This window comes from Protopterus annectens, chromosome 7.part1 (genome assembly GCF_019279795.1).
Source record: "Protopterus annectens isolate FY-2018-M chromosome 7.part1, PAN1.0, whole genome shotgun sequence".
NCBI lineage: Eukaryota > Metazoa > Chordata > Ceratodontiformes > Protopteridae > Protopterus > Protopterus annectens.
Window position 1 is genome coordinate 506,972,798 of NC_056740.1, and position 16,844 is coordinate 506,989,641.

General features: G+C 37.9%; 1 protein-coding gene across 1 annotated transcript in view; it reads left to right on the forward strand.

Moving 5' to 3' along the window:
- Positions 1-1,521: 1,521 nt before the first annotated feature.
- Positions 1,522-16,844, forward strand: part of LOC122807607 — a 1,864,409-nt gene continuing 1,849,086 nt past the window's right edge. Inside the window, exon 1 of the mRNA XM_044078518.1 lies at positions 1,522-1,966. Within this exon, the coding sequence (XP_043934453.1) occupies positions 1,522-1,966 (445 nt within the window). The remainder of the gene's footprint in view (positions 1,967-16,844) is intronic.

A 16,844-nucleotide genomic window follows, 5' to 3' on the forward strand; every position in this document is an offset into this window, starting at 1 on the left:
TTTTGTCTGTAAGGGAGATGATGTAGTAGGTAAACTGCTAGAATTGGAAACAAGGATGATACTTAAATTTAATACATTGAAACCATTTGGTCTCAATCAGGAGCTGGGCCTTTAATAATGTATAAGGGCATATTTTTGCACATATATATTAGAAGCACACTTATTTACTAGTGTTTAGGGGATGATATTTAAGTATATCATTTGGGTAGTGATTTATTCTATAATTATTAATATGGAATTAATTCTTTTTATATACACTTTAAAAAAATAATTTTTGTTATGTGTATACTTATAAAATAATTTTTTATATATATGTATTAGATAAGTTTATTTCTTTATATATGTCTTATTTTTATACATTTAAAACATATTTTTCATATGCATGTGCTGAATAGTTATATTATGAATGTACAACATGGTTTAAATAGTTAAATAGACTAGAACGAGTAAATGTTAAATTTTATACAAAGGTCACTTTAAATTTTGAAGTATAATTGAATTAATTTATTAATTAATTAGTTAAATAGTATAAAATGAGTTCATTTTGAAAGTTGAATTGTGATCCTTTGAAGGCGAATGGCCGAGGTACCAGATCGTTGATGGAATAAAGAGCTTTGGTGGAATATTGACTGTTGGTGTGTTTTGGGCAGAATTGCTGACTTTTCGTATGTTTTTGGCTTTTTGGAACTTGTTTTACAGTCTTATTCCTACCTGTTCTACTATTTAGACATTTAATAATCTACAACCATGTCACTTCGTAACACTAGCTCTGAACAGAGTGGTTCAGCTGATTCATTCTTGTTTTCCAATTTCCTTACTGAACGTGACAAGAGGTATTCCCATTTGGATCCATGGGACATTGGAGGTAATGATGCTGCTGATGAGCATTTTCTTGAGCTTACTAAATTAATGTCTAAAGAAATAGCCCTATATTTTGACACTCGTTTGCTTGAGAAATACATTAGTCTTAACATCACTCCACGGGGTTTGCGGATAGAAAAGCTGCCAGCGGCACCATTCACTGAGGAAGAAACAGATTTGTTTAATGAATGGAAACAGGTGTCGTTGTCCTGTACCATTGGTTGGCTTAATATTTTGGTTAAGCGCAACCAACAAACTCATGAGAAAATCAAGAATGAGATAATGGTTTTACAGAAAAGTTTGGTAGCTGAATTGAATTACGGAACTCAAATGTCAGTTATAAATGAAAAAATAAACAAACTGGAAACAGACATTGTACAAGTAAAAGAAATAAATTAGTTTGTGATCTCAAAGATTCTGAAACTGGTGTTTTTGTTTAACTGGCAGCGTGAACCCATGCGTAAGACACCAGGTCAAGGGGCAGAACCTGGAGTAGCAGTTCTAAGCGGAGAGGACTGTCAGCATCATCGGCTTCTTCTGTGGAGGACAATATTGCCAAAAATGTTTATTTTGCTGAAGCAGCAACGGTTAACAGGACCTCTAATCGGGAGGTTACTACGGGGTCTGGTGGCTGTAACAGTGAAAGTATGAACTTTCAAAATGACGACCCTAACAGGGGAAGAAACAGGAGGAATGGAAGGAAGGGGAGAAACAGATTCAAATGAAGGTTCGTCGATAGTGACTTTCAATGAACTTTCTTTGCATTGTGTTAATTTGTCTAATTTAACACTAAATTATGAGATGTTAAATGTTTTATATAAAGGAAGTAAGTTTGTTCCAACATTTTTCCCATCATTAGCTGACATTTACTTTGAGGTTAAATGCTTTATTAGGAAGCTTTTACTCAGAGTTTATTTTTTCAGAAGGGAGAAATTAAATACTTCCATTCCAACTGTTAATGAGGAATCCAGTGATTCGGAAATAGATGAAGATTTATGTAACTTGTCTATTTACAATTATGAGCTTGAACCAGATATAATTGATAATAATAGTGATGTACCCACTGTTGAAAATGTTGAAAATGTTAATTTTTTAACTGGTTATGGTAGATTAATGTTACCGGAACTTAAAAAAGTTAACACTTTTATGCCTTATATTTCTGTGCCTGCTGTCTCCACCTTTCAAAAAATTATTTTGAGAGAAATTGAAACATCATTTAAAGATTTTTGTAAAAAGAAAAAAATATTTCAATTTGAATAAAAATGAATGGCAAGCTCTAAAAGATTTAAAAAAAACTCAAAAATGAGTATATTTTCAAACCTGCCGATAAAGGTGGAAACTGGGTTATAATGGACAGAGTTAAATATTGCAATATGGTGAATAGATTGTTATTGAACTCTGAAGAGTACAAGAAATTGGACAGTGACCCTACTTTGTCATTTAATGATGAGCTGTTATTCTTATTGGAAAAAGGTGAGCGCTTGGGTTTTACATACCCGATGTTAAAAAGTTATATATTCAAAAACCAGTAACACCTATTCTGTATGCATTACCTAAAATCCATAAGAATTTGGAAGAACCTCCAGGTAGACCTATTATATCTGGAATAGGTTCTTTTTTGGAAAGTGTTAATTTGTTTTTGGATTTTCAGTTAAAGATTTATTTATGTAAGGTAACAGCTCACATTAGGAATACACAGGATCTAATTAATAATATTTTGAATTTCAACTGGAGTCATGACTATTATTGGGTCACTGTCGATGTTAAGTCCTTATATACTAACATTAATACCAAATGGGGCTTGGAATCTATACAAAACATGATGGGTGAAGGACCTAGAACGAGTTTTCTTATTAGTTTGTTAGAATTTTGTTTAACTCACAGTTATTTTCTTTTTGGTAATGAATATTATTTGCAAGTTAAGGGCACCAATGGGTGCAACATATGCACCATCTATGCTATCATCTATATGGATTATTTTGAGAAAAATTCATTTATTCGATTTGATTTTTAAGAACAAAGTAGTTTTGTATAAGCTTTATAGATGATCTCATCTTTATTTGTAAGGGGATATATCTGAGTTTTAGATTTTTTGAAGCACTTAACAAAAATGAACATAATTTACAATTTTCGTATGAGATTAACAGAAATGAGATTACTTTTCTAGATCTAACTTTATTTGAGAAGGAGAATAAAATTCAATTTAGACCATTTAGGAAGGAGACTTCGGTAAATATGTTCTTACATGCTACAAGCATGCACCCTCTGCATCTAATAAATGCCCTACCATATGGGGAATTTAAAAGAATCCGGGATCATACTAGTGTTAAGGAAGATATAGATGAAGAATTACATACAGTGTTTATGAGATTATTGGAAAGAGGATATGAATATAATCAATTATCAAAATGTAGGGATAGTGTGATTAATAATACAAGGCTAGTATATAGTAGGGATAATACCATGACATATTCTAATAAAAGAGAAATTAGTGCAAAGAATAATGTTGAGAAATTGTTTTTTATAACTAAATTCTCCCCTTTCTCTGATATATTAGTCTCATTAGTTAGAAAATTTTGGTATCTAATTTGTGAAGATGATAACATAGGTGAGTTATTCCCTAATCATGTTAATTTCTCATTTAAAAGGGGAAAAAATCTTAGAGAAATTCTAAATAACAATCTTTTACACCATATTGGATCTACCCCAGTTAGGGTGGGTACTTTTGCATGTGGTTCATGCAGCATATGTAGTAGGGTTATCAATATTGAAGTTATTAATAACATACATCATATTTCTAAACATTTTTTTAATTGCAAGTCTACTAGTGTAGTATATATATTAGGTTGCTCATGCAAGGACATTTGGTATATAGGACAAACAAAAAGAATGATAAAAATTAGAATTTTAGAACATTTAAATGATATAAGAAATCTAAATTCCTTTAGTCCGGTTGCCAAGCATTTTATGGATGCTCATGATGGTTGTAGTGATAGTTTGAGATTTTGTATATTGGGAAAACCTTTTGTCTGTAAGGGAGATGATGTAGTAGGTAAACTGCTAGAATTGGAAACAAGGATGATACTTAAATTTAATACATTGAAACCATTTGGTCTCAATCAGGAGCTGGGCCTTTAATAATGTATAAGGGCATATTTTTGCACATATATATTAGAAGCACACTTATTTACTAGTGTTTAGGGGATGATATTTAAGTATATTATTTGGGTAGTGATTTATTCTATAATTATTAATATGGAATTAATTCTTTTTATATACACTTTAAAAAAATAATTTTTGTTATGTGTATACTTATAAAATAATTTTTTATATATATGTATTAAATAAGTTTATTTCTTTATATATGTCTTATTTTTATACATTTAAAACATATTTTTCATATGCATGTGCTGAATAGTTATATTATGAATGTACAACATGGTTTAAATAGTTAAATAGACTAGAACGAGTAAATGTTAAATTTTATACAAAGGTCACTTTAAATTTTGAAGTATAATTGAATTAATTTATCAATTAATTAATTAGTTAAATAGTATAAAATGAGTTCATTTTGAAAGTTGAATTGTGATCCTTTGAAGGCGAATGGCCGAGGTACCAGATCGTTGATGGAATAAAGAGCCTTGGTGGAATTTGACTGTTGGTGTGTTTTTGGGCAGAACTGCTGATTTTCATATGTTTTTGGGTGCCTCTACAGACCCTGGAAACTACCGCCCCATAAGCTTAACTAGCCTGGTCTGCAAAGCTATGGAAAGAATCATTATGGAACTCATAAACAGAGACATAGGGGACATACAGACACTTGACCCCACCCAGTTCGGCTTTGTGAAGGACAGATCTTGCCTTTTAAACCTGGTTGACTTTTTCGAAACAGTCACTAGAGCCATTGATGAGGGCAAAGCAGTCCATACAGCATACCTGGACTTGGCTAAGGCCTTCGACACAATACCCCACTCAGGCATCATAGATAAGCTAAACAGCTTAAAAGTAAACCCCTATGTCACTAGATGGGTTGCAAACTGGCTAAAGGACAGAACCCATAAAGTTAAAATCGCTGGAGCAATGTCAGACTCAAAGCCAGTCACAAGTGGTGTCCCACAGGGATCTGTCCTGGGACCCCTCTTGTTCGGCATTTATTTCTCAGATGTTAAAGCAAACATGGGAAGGCTGTGGCTGACAAAGTTCGCAGATGACTGCAAACTAGGCGCCATAGTCAATACACCAGCTGAGACACACATCCTACAAAAAGGCCTCACTGAAACGGACAGCTGGTGCCGTAGTCACGGCCTTAAACTAAATGCCAAAAAATGTATAGTCATCCCTTATGGAAAAAACAAAGTACCCACAAATTATCACATAGACAGCAACCCACTGAGTACGGAAAAAGTAATCAGAGACCTAGGGACCCAAGTAGACAGCGACCTCTCATTTGACACCCACGTTGCCAAAGTGGTTAGAAAAACATTCTACCTTGCACACCTCATCATGAAGGGATTCACATCCAGATCCAAGGATGTCATTGTACCTTTATATTCCTCCCTCATCAGACCCATGATTGAGTACAATGCCCCATTTGGTATGTACCTCACCCGGCACTTGCAAAAGCTGGAGAGACCACAGAAGTACCTCACCAAAAGGATCAAGGGTCTCCAACATATGTCTTATTCCACCAGACTAAAGAAACTTCAGCTCTATTCAGTGGCATACCGCCTGCTCAGGGGTGATCTCTGCCTGACGTACAAGGCCATGTCCAATCAGGATTTGATGGACATGCTCCACCTCAAAAATCCAAATCCATCAGGACCACGAGAGCTAAAGACTTAAACCTCGGCACAAGTATGAATAGGACATGCTGGAGGGATAGATTCATAACCCAAAGGCTTCCCATGCTTTGGAACAGGATCCCAGTTCGTATTAGGCAGAGCCCTCACTAACTCTCTTCAAGAGAAATCTTGATGAGTGGATGGGAGATCGAAAATTTACCCCAGGGGTCACATCTGGGTCACTGCTAGACAGGGGCACAGTAAACTAATTCTATTATATAAGGGGACCTTCATTGTGTCACTACTAGACAGAGGCACAGTATTCTAGATTTATTCTGTACATTTTTGTACCATTTCATGGGGTGGCAAAAGCCACATCACTATGGCTAGGCTTACAAATGCCCCAGGGCAGATAGCCTAGTACTATACTATGAAACTATGAAACTCACAGAGATACATTTACATGTTGGAATACATTCTCTGTACTGTTGAATGACTGGGCTGGTTGATATGTTTTTAATACAGCAGGGTTATGTATATTTGACATGCCTTAGTGGTAAATCACTTTGCATATGGTGTGTGGGGTTCTGTGTTTGAGCCTTTCAGAGGCTGTTTATTTTATTGCTGGGCAGAACAAAGGCTGTTGGATACAGAGTGGTTAAGGCACATTTAGTCAGTTGTTAGCAGGTTTGTGTGGAGGTAAGCACTGCTAACCTGCTGTTACATCTACTTACAGGGTATTAACTTCAGATTTGCTTAACCGGTAGGCATTGATTACCGCAGTGCGAACGGGCTTCAGCCTGCTTACTAGTGCTTACATATGCTTACTATTGCTTATTTGTGCTTAAACCTGCTTACTAGTGCCTTATTCAGTCTGACACATACTTCACATGTGCATTTCTTGCAGTACTCTAGTTCATATACCTATGTTACTTAGTGGGTTTTGCAACAAAACTATTGGTTATAACGTACTTTTCCATGTAAAATAGACTGTGCTATAGTGGGACTCGAACCAGAAATGCCTGCTCATTAGGCAGATGCTCCGCCCACCACACTATTGCTGTGTTGCTTCATTTGCATATTTCTTCCATAATGTCATACCCATGGTTCTTTCCCCCGCCCCAACCTCTACGTACACAGTAACCATCCTTCTCCACTTGCTAGCCCAGCCATAGCACACCTCCATTGCCCTCTCTGCACGTCTTGGTACTCATCCAGTATACTGTCTCAATCCAAGCATCTTCAGGCTCTTCATCCATTTAGTCTACATACGTACGAGCCTTGTCTTGTTCTTCTTCTGAGACAGGTGTAAACATCTGAGTGACTCACAATTTGTGGTTTGTCCCACCAGGGACGGACCTGTTTTTGTGTCAAGATTAGACTTAGCTGGTCTACACTGTTTTACCCACTGCTAGCATCCTGCCAGGGGTTTGAGAAGCAGCGGTTTGCTCACACTCCTGGCCAGCTTCATCTCCTGCTTCCGTGGTAGCGATGTCCCAGGTTTGACATTCTGTGCATGAAGCATGCCCACATGCCCCCTCGATGTGCACCATTTTCTATTATTCTCTTAAGTATTATGCAAGACTACTGTTCTCACAGTATGATTGGACAGGCACTGTTTTTATGATACACATAGACTGCTTAAAATACTGTATTTGAGCAATGTACATGTGGTTGCTCATATTAATCTACATAATTACATACATTTCCTATACTGCTGAACGACTGTGCTGGGTGATATGTTTATGATAACAGCAGCTGCATGTGTATCTGCCATGGCTTAGTGGTAACTCACTTTGACTATAGTGTGCAGGGTCCGGGGGTTGCAACTTGGGAGTGCAGATTAATTTGTTGCTGGGCAGGGTGAGAGTTGTTGGATACAGAGTGACCAAGGCACTTTTAAGCAATTGTAAGCAGGATTGTGCAGGTTTGAGCGAGGGTAAGCAATACTAACCTCCGGTTATAGCTTAACCAGTGTAGGCATTGCTTACCACCGCACAAACAAACTTAAACCCGTTTACTGCTGCTTAAAAGTGCTTTCTCCCACTTATCCCCCATGCTAATTTATTTATTTAGTTTACATTTGTTGACCTGGAAAATCTGACTGCATGCTTGTCCATTTTTAGCAGAAGCCCGGGGAGAAAAGCTCCACACTAAAATTCAGCTAATCATTACAAGTAATACAAAGGTGTTCATATTCATAGAGAGTAACAGACTTAACATAGCTAAGTAACATATTATTCATGCTTAGTTTAAGTTAACATGTAGGTATTATTCATGCTTAGTTCAAGTTTACATGTCAGGTATGATGGTTGACAAAGGTCAGTTTACGTTGAAGTTAGATTCCAGTTTAACGGTTCTGGATAGGATACACTCAGGTATTCGGGTTAGGTTTAGTTATGCCATACCTGGATAGGTTACACTCAGGTATTTGGGTTAAGTTTAGTTATTCCATACCTGGATAGGTTACACTCAGGTATTTGGGTTAAGTTTAGTTATTCCATACCTGGATAGGTTACACTCAGGTATTCGGGTTAGGTTTAGTTACTCCATACCTGTGTGGTAGAGTAGACGAGAATAGTGAAGGAGTAGGTAGGTAGGTGGGGGGGGGCACTGTAACTGTATATTAGGTTGTGGGAATAATTGCTAGGGGAGCAATAGGGGAGGTTTAAAGGATGTTGGGATATGTATGTGAGGCAGGAAAAAGGTGTTAGTTTCAGTACTTGATGTAGGGGTATAGAGTTTAAGGTTGGGGGGGGTTAAGTCAGGTGGTGAGCATGTGCAGATCCAAGTGTGCTTGAGGTGTTCCTTCCAGTGTTTTTTTTTAAATGTGTCCTTTGAGACGGCTGAGGTAATAGATGTGGGTAGGGAGTTCCAGATTTTGCCAATATAGTTGGGGAAGAGGGTGTCACCTAATTTTAACTTTAAACTTTAAAAGAAAAGAAAAAGGGGTTGATGGGTAAGTGGTGAAAAAGGGGCATAAAGAGGGAAAGACAGTAGGGGTAATAGCCAGGGATGTGCAGGAAGGCTGAAGGGAAGGTCCACAACTGGCCATTTCTTCTACACCGACAGCTGTGCATATGCACTGAATTTGGAGGTTGATTTGGACACCCACACCCCTTGGTGGGGGTGAGGACAACAATAATAAGTTATGATGTCAGAACGGTTTTCATGCCTACAGTGGGGAGCTGCAACCATGTGTTATTTGGTGTTATTTAGTGGGTTTTGCAACAACAATATTGGTTATAACATGCTTTGCCATCTAAAATAGACTGTGCTGCAGTGGGACTCGTACCAGGAATGGCTGCTCGTTAGGTGACTGCTCTGCCCAATTCACACTACTGCTTACATCCACGAGGTGGTCCAATTAAAACCTCTCCATCCAACACCTGCACGCCTTGACCCATAATTTCATACCCATAGCCTCCCCCCCTCGTCATCCACAGCACTCATCCTTTCTCTTGGTGCAGTTCAGGTCTAACCACACCACTACACACTGACCATTCTCCACTTCTCAGGACTCATCACGTACAATGTCTCAACTCATGGATCATCAGGCTTTCCCAGGCTTGTAGTTAGAGTACATACATGCCCTGCCTTGATGAGTCTGTGTAATAACGGAAATCCAAATAACCAAGAATTTTTGGGTTGTCCCGTAAGGGACTTTCCTGTCTTTGTTTCTAGATTAGACTTAGCGGGTGCACAGTGTTTCTCCCACTGGTAGTATCTTGCCTGTGGTTTGGGAAGCAGTGGTTTGTTTACTTTGTTTGTGTGTTTGATTGTATGTTTCACCTGTTTTGCTGTGGGGGGGGCTATTGGTACGTGTAACACGTATGTTGATCGAGACCCCTCACCCGCACTGGCGGTGCCTGTGGTCATATGTTTCATTCTTATGTGCTGTCTCATATCATAGATATATATCTGTGTATATACACATGCACACACACATATGTATATATATATATATATATATATATATATATATATATATATATATATATGTGTGTGTGTGTGTGTGTGTGTGTGTTTATATATATAAATATATATATACTTATATAATATTTTATATATATATATATATATATATATATATATATATATATTGCCATATATAGATGTATGTATGTCTGCATATGTATATATCTATATGTGGATATTTATATATATGTATGTCTATATATGTATACATATGTAATACAGAGATGGAGAGGTATATATCTATTTAGTTAGATATACACACACACACACACACACACACACACACACACACACACACATACATCTACATATTTAGCTACATGTCCTGTAATGTTGAATGGTATTGCTGGATGCTATGTTTGTGGAAACGTCAGGGTTATGTATATCTGCGGTGGCTTAGTGGTAAATCGCATTGTCTATGGTGTGTAGGCTCCTGGGTTCGAGCCTTGCAGGGACTGTTTAGTTTGTTGTTGGCCAGAATGAGACCCATTGGATATGGAGTGGTTGAAGCACTTTTACGCTGTTGTCAGTGGATTTGTGCGACGATAAGCACTGCTAACTTTCGGTGACATCTGCTTACACATGGTTAGCCTCACTATTGCTTACTCTGTGTAAGCACTGCTTCCCGTCGTGCAAACAGACTTGCACCTGCTTACTCGTGCTTATTTATCCTTACTACTGCTCTGTTTTCGACAATAATACTCTACTGGTTCTTTAGGAGGTGGTGGATTTGGCAAGTGTATGGGGTTATCATTCATTACACTGCTTGCTACTCCAGTTCACACATATATGTTATTTATTAGGTTATACACCTAAATATATTGATCATAACAGTGATTTGACATGGACATGGAATGTACTGCAATGGGACTTAAACCGGGATTGACTGCTTGTGAGGCAAACACTCTGCCCACTACAATATTTCTGTACTGCTTCCTTTGCACTTATCCTGCCTTTTATCCTGCTTTTGCTATTTCAGCTACATTAACCATAGCTAAGCGATGGGCACACCTGCACACCTATGGTTAGCTTTAATCGGTGTTTTAAAAGATATAGATGGGTTTCTTCTTTTAATTTATATGTCCTGTTGCTGTTGTATATGTGGGGGTCTGTTGGTGGGGATATGAGAACACCTGTGAGTGATCTCGCTCATTTCTTAACAGCTTCTGCAGTTCAACATTGCAGGGGCATGTTTATTCTGAGAGCTCTGCTCTCAGACATGCCCCCTGCACTTGTACACGCTCCGTGTAAGCCTAGGAGCTCAGCCAGTATGCCTTCATTATTATACATGGCACACTGCCATCCTGCTCCTAAATGGGTGCTTCCATGCAGGACTAAACTAGTCCTGCACGGAAGTTTAGTAAATCCACGGGTTTGTTTTCAGTAAAAACAGATGGTGTAGGACTGGAGTGGTTTGAGGATATTGTAAGGCAATTTGCTTTGCTGTCTGAGGTGATGCTGATTTAGTCATCAAATTCATGAACTCGGTACTTAGTCATAATTTTTTGACCGTTCAGAGTGAATATTACAAGCAGGGCCTTGCAGTGGCCATGGGAGAAACTTACACCCCTATATTTGCCAATGCTGTCCTGTTGAAGTGGGAATTAAAAACACTCTTTCAACTCCCCTTTTTCAATAAGTGTGATGGATAGTTCAGATACCTTGATGACTTACTGATTATTTGGCAAGGCGCCATTATTTTCCCATTTCCAAATCAGCACTACTTTTCTTAACTTTACTTAATGGACATAAGCTTGACAGAATTGATTACCTTGATATGAATATCAGAAAAGGTTGCAAATGAAGATTATTCATCTAGTATCTACAGGAAGACAAATTATTGTAACACATTTCTTTTCTTTACCAGCTATCATCCCCCTCCATCAGAAGAAGGATGTGGTCAGAAGCCAATACATAAGAGCTTCTCATTTGAGGTCAGAAGACACAGAGTGCTTGGAACAATTCTAGATGTTACGATCCTTGTTTTTGGACCGTGGCCATCTTCCCTCCCCTCCCCTCCTGGATTCCATTAGAGACAAAATATGAACTGATAGGAAACAGAAATATGCCCCAATCATCAGGAGTGAGTTAAGTCAAATATTATGAAAAGACAACCATTTTGATAATGAGGGTCGTAGCAGCATGGTCCTGCACTACACGTTGGATATCAAGGATATAGAGGAAATTTTACATAAGAGTTGTTTTTTTGTTGCAAAGTGATGAAAGCACTAAAAATATTTTTCCATATTACCATCTTTTGCATGCAAAAATAAACAGAAAATAAAATCCCTTTTACAGAAGTCCACTGACCACCACGCTGGACTTTCATCTACTTAGAAATGTGAACATAATCATCAATGCCCCTACATTAATACACTCTGCAATGACCCTTTATTAGGGCAGTTTGATATGGCTGGGCACAAAGGGCACCCGCAGGCAGATGCAAGGGGGTGCACTTGCACCCCAGTGGAGTCAGCTGGCTGGGAGATTAATCTTCTTTTAATCAAAAAAATATGTTTTTTTTTAAAGACATTCTCCTTTTAAAATCCATTTTGTGTCCAGTCACATAGATGCTTCTGTGTCTGTGTGACCGATGGTTTACATCTTCATCTTCCACTCCAGCACAGAAATTGAATTCCAGAAGACATTTGGACTGCAGACAAATGTACAAGTGAGAGGCAGGTGTGTGCATGTGTGTGTTAAGTGTTTAAGAGGTGTGTCTGTGCAAGAAATAGGTAGGGGTGTCTAGATGTAAGAGATAGGTAAGGTAGGGATGTGTATATGTGTATGTAAGACATGGTTAGGTAAAGGTAGAGGTGGGTGTGTGTGCGTATAAGAGGAAGGTAGATGTGTGTGTTTGTTTGTAAGTAAGAGGGGGTAGGAGTGTGTGTAAGAGGGGGATTCATACTTCAGAATTATCAAGATTTTTGTTTCATATTGTCGGTTTGTTTCTCATAAAATTAAGTTTTTCCTGGCAAATCATTAAGGACTGAAGTTAGAAAATAATGGCAGACATTTGAGTTTTAGACTTCATATCCTCAGAAAATGCATACTAATGCAAACCTTGTCAAACCTCTCAACTGTACAGATTTTCACAGAATGTCCAGATTTTTGCCTCATATTTTTAGTGTCTTCCTCCTAAATTCTAAATTTAATCCTAAATTCTATGTCATCCAATAGCTTACTAGTACTCATTACACATTAAATACCTACACACCTACTTTCATACTGCTACACATTACTACTACTGAATCACTATCTCACTACAAACTATCTCTCTATCAACCCCTACCTCCTGACTATAGTTTATCTTTTCCCTCACTATGCCCCTAACTTACATACCAAGACATATAAATCTGCTACTCTTACTTGTAGTACTACCCATTCTATCTGTACCCTATATCCTCACCTTCTATGAACACCTGCATTATACTGGATCCCACCATCCCTTAAAACTAACATCACTACTAACTCAGCTAGCCTCACAAAGCCATTTTAACATAACATCCTCATCAACCTATCTTTTACCAAAGTATCATAGGGTAGCCCATATTACTTACCTCCAAGCCAGGAAGTCAAAAAACATTTTCTGTAAACTCCTAAAGCTTACTTATAGTCTTCAACAACACCTTCTACTTCTTGGTGACATTCATCCCAACCCAGGCCCAAACAACAAGGTCCCAACAAACCCCCAGCTATCACATCCCTCCACTCCATACACCCCCACTAGAACCCATAATTCTCTCCTCATAGCACATCTCAACATACATAACTTAAACAACAAAAATAGCCAGCTAAGTGCTCTGTTAGACATACATTCATTTGACATCCCATGTTTAACAGAAACATGTCTCAAATCAGTAACAAAGGACAATGAAATCATCCCACCTGGTTATAATATTTTGAGATTAGACTGTTTAACCAAAAAGGGTGGAGGGTTAGTAATTCTGTACAAATCAGAGCTACGTGTTACTTCACTAGATATACAACTACCTTTTGGTAGTAATGCTGAAATCCTTATTTCTAAGCTTCAGATCAATGCTAGCAAATCCATATACATAATATGCTCCCACCTGCTCCCAGGCAATAACATCAAGACCCTTGAAAGTACCCTCAGCTGGCTTTCTACATCCTTCCCACAAGAAACCATTGTACTTCGTGATTTTAATATAGATTAGAATAGCTGTACCTCAGCCAAAGCTACAATCCATATAAACCTTTATGACTTTTCCCAAGCAATCACCACCCCCGCCAGAATCCATAAACCCCAGTAACAAAGAAAGTACCTTAGACTGGATCTTAGTAAATAGCCATCCCCTCTCATGTAAAGCAGGTACCCTTCCTGATGACATTAGTGACCACTCACTTACTTACATAATTAGACAAAAGACCTCTATTCCCAACCAAACTCTCTTTAGAACCACCTGGAACAAAAAGATTTTATCCCAGCAAGCTTCCAAGCAGAGCTTAAAGCCTGTGACTGGTCACCCCTAAAACACCTCCCTCTTGAGGAAGCAGTATCTTATTTTAACTCTAAATTCTTACAAATCCTGGAATACCATGCCCCTACTCATTCTATTAGAACTATAAGTAAAGCTGCTCCATGGCTCTCTAAAGAGACTAGGCATAAAATCTTATTGAGAAATATAATCTGGTCTAAATGGGGAACTACTAAAAAACCCAACAGATCATCAAAACTTTAAACAGCTGAGAAATGCCACTAAAAAATCAATACTTCTTGACAAAAAAAAACTTTTACTTTAAACTCCAGCAAAATCATCAACAAAAACCACAAAGTTTCTGGTCAGGTATTAATAGACTTCTACACTCAGGCCACTCCAAGACATCAACCCCATCAGGCTTCTCTCTTAACACTCTCAACCAGAGTGCTGATGCTTTCAGTACCTTTTTTACTGAAACCGTCCAATCTCTAGCAAACTCCTTACCACCTGTTAGCTCAAGTCTGCCTTCCTCCTTAACTAGCTTACCTCCTACTTTTCATTTACAGCCAGTTCCAACATCCATCATCTATACCCTACTTCACAAACTTAAACCATGCGCACCCTCAGCTGATCTGCTATCAGCTGAATACCTGCAAATTGCAGCAAAAGTACTTGCCGATCCCATTTCCATCCTAATTAATAGAGCCGTTACTGAAGGCTCCATTCCATCTGTCTGGAAAATCTCCCACATTATCCCACTACACAAAGGGGGGGGGTAACTCAACCAAAATCTCAAACTTTTGCCCCATAGCCTTACTCTCTCCTTTAGCCAAAATCATGGAAAAATGCTTCTACCAGCAACTACTTGATCACCTTTTCCAAAATAACCTACTAGCTGACTGTCAGCATGGCTTTAGGCCTTTCCATAGTACTACCACTGCCCTCTTATCCTTTTCTGACTGCATTAACAAAAATCGTAATAACAACATGCTTTCCTCTGCACTCTTTATTGACCTCTCTAAAGCCCTTGATATGGTTAACCATCAGTTACTTATAAACATACTTAAATCACTCTCACTAGACACACAGGCATTACAATGGTTCAAGTCCTACTTAGAAAATAGACAACAAGCTATCCTTTGGGACAATAACTTATCCACACATCTCCCTATTACCCTTGGTGTCCCCCAAGGCTTTATCTTGGGACCTCTCTTTTTCTCTATATTCATTAATGATCTAAATGTAAATCTTCCTCAAGCTACCTGCATACAATATGCAGATGACTCCACATTGATTTGTGCTGCCTCTTCTTCAGCTGAACTCCAATCCATCACCCAAAAAGTATTTAACTTAGTAGAAAACTGGTTCCTACAATGCTGCCTCCTCATAAACCCCCCAAAAAAGTAAACTATTGCTGTTCACTCCAACGCTAAAGTCCTCCCCAGTAGATCTCACAGTTATATCCAATAATGGCACTGTCATATCACCGGACCTAACCACCAAACTCTTAGGCGTAACAGTTGACCACAACCTTAACTTTGACTCACACATTAACTCAACTATTAAATCAGTAAACAGAAAACTAGGTTCCCTTTACAGGATAAAACCTTTCCTTACCCCTGCAGCCAGAACTGCCATTGCCCACACCCATCTTATCTCCACCCTCTTCTATGCCTGCCCCATTTATACTAATCTATCCAAAAGCAACCTTAACAAACTGGTAACCTCCTATAACAACATTGCCAGATTTACCACTGGCTCCCCATTTAGAACCCACCATTGTCAAAATCTTAAACAGCTAGGATGGCTAGAACTGCAAAACCAGCTTCAATGTCAACAACTTACTATCACCCATATGATTTTGTATCATCTCAGTAATACTCCAATACTATAGCCTTATCTCACCCTATAAAAATCTTACAACTCTTCACTCAGCAGTAACCATCCATAAGTCCTACAATAAAGCAGGTGATTCTCTTTTTTCTAATTCTGTGAGGAAAACCTGGAACAGGCTTCCCAGCGAACTATCATCACTTTCTTCATTATCACTTCTCAAAAAGCAACTAAAAACACTCCTTAAAACACAACGGCTACGCCCATGTACTAACCCAGACTAACACTCACCTCTCACTACTGCTGATTCACTGTATACCTCCCTCCCAAAACTCATAAAGTGGGATTAGTAAGCTTCCTCAACTCTGATTCTAGTCTAGTCTTTCTGGAAACTACCTCTGAGTATTTACTGTATAACAAACATTCTACTGTGAGCACGTTTCCACTATGTATATATTACCAACTTTTGTCACTTTTAGTGTAATATTTTGAAAAAACCTTAATAATTAGTTTGAACCTGATCTTTTTTCTTAGTCTTCAACGTGATGAATGTCAAACCCTCTACTATGTAAATATGTTTCTAGTAGTAGTGTATTGTTTTCAAAACTTTGTAGTCAAGTTCTTGATGTTAATCTCTATTATCAATGTATTTTATTTTTATTAGCTTAATGGAGCTTATCTCCCCGGGCCTCTACTGAAAATGGACATGTATCCAGTTGGACTAGCTCGGTCAACAAATGTAAAATAAAATAAAAAATAAATAAATAAATTCTGTACATTTCTGGCAAATAGCTGAGGAGTGAAGTAATTAAATAATGAGAAACGTTTGAGTTTAAGACTTGACATCCTTCAGAAGATTCATGCGAATGCAAAACCTATTATTCTATCAACTTTCTAAGTTTGAAAGAGAAATATTTAAAATCTGTCCCTATTTGTCCCCCATCATTTT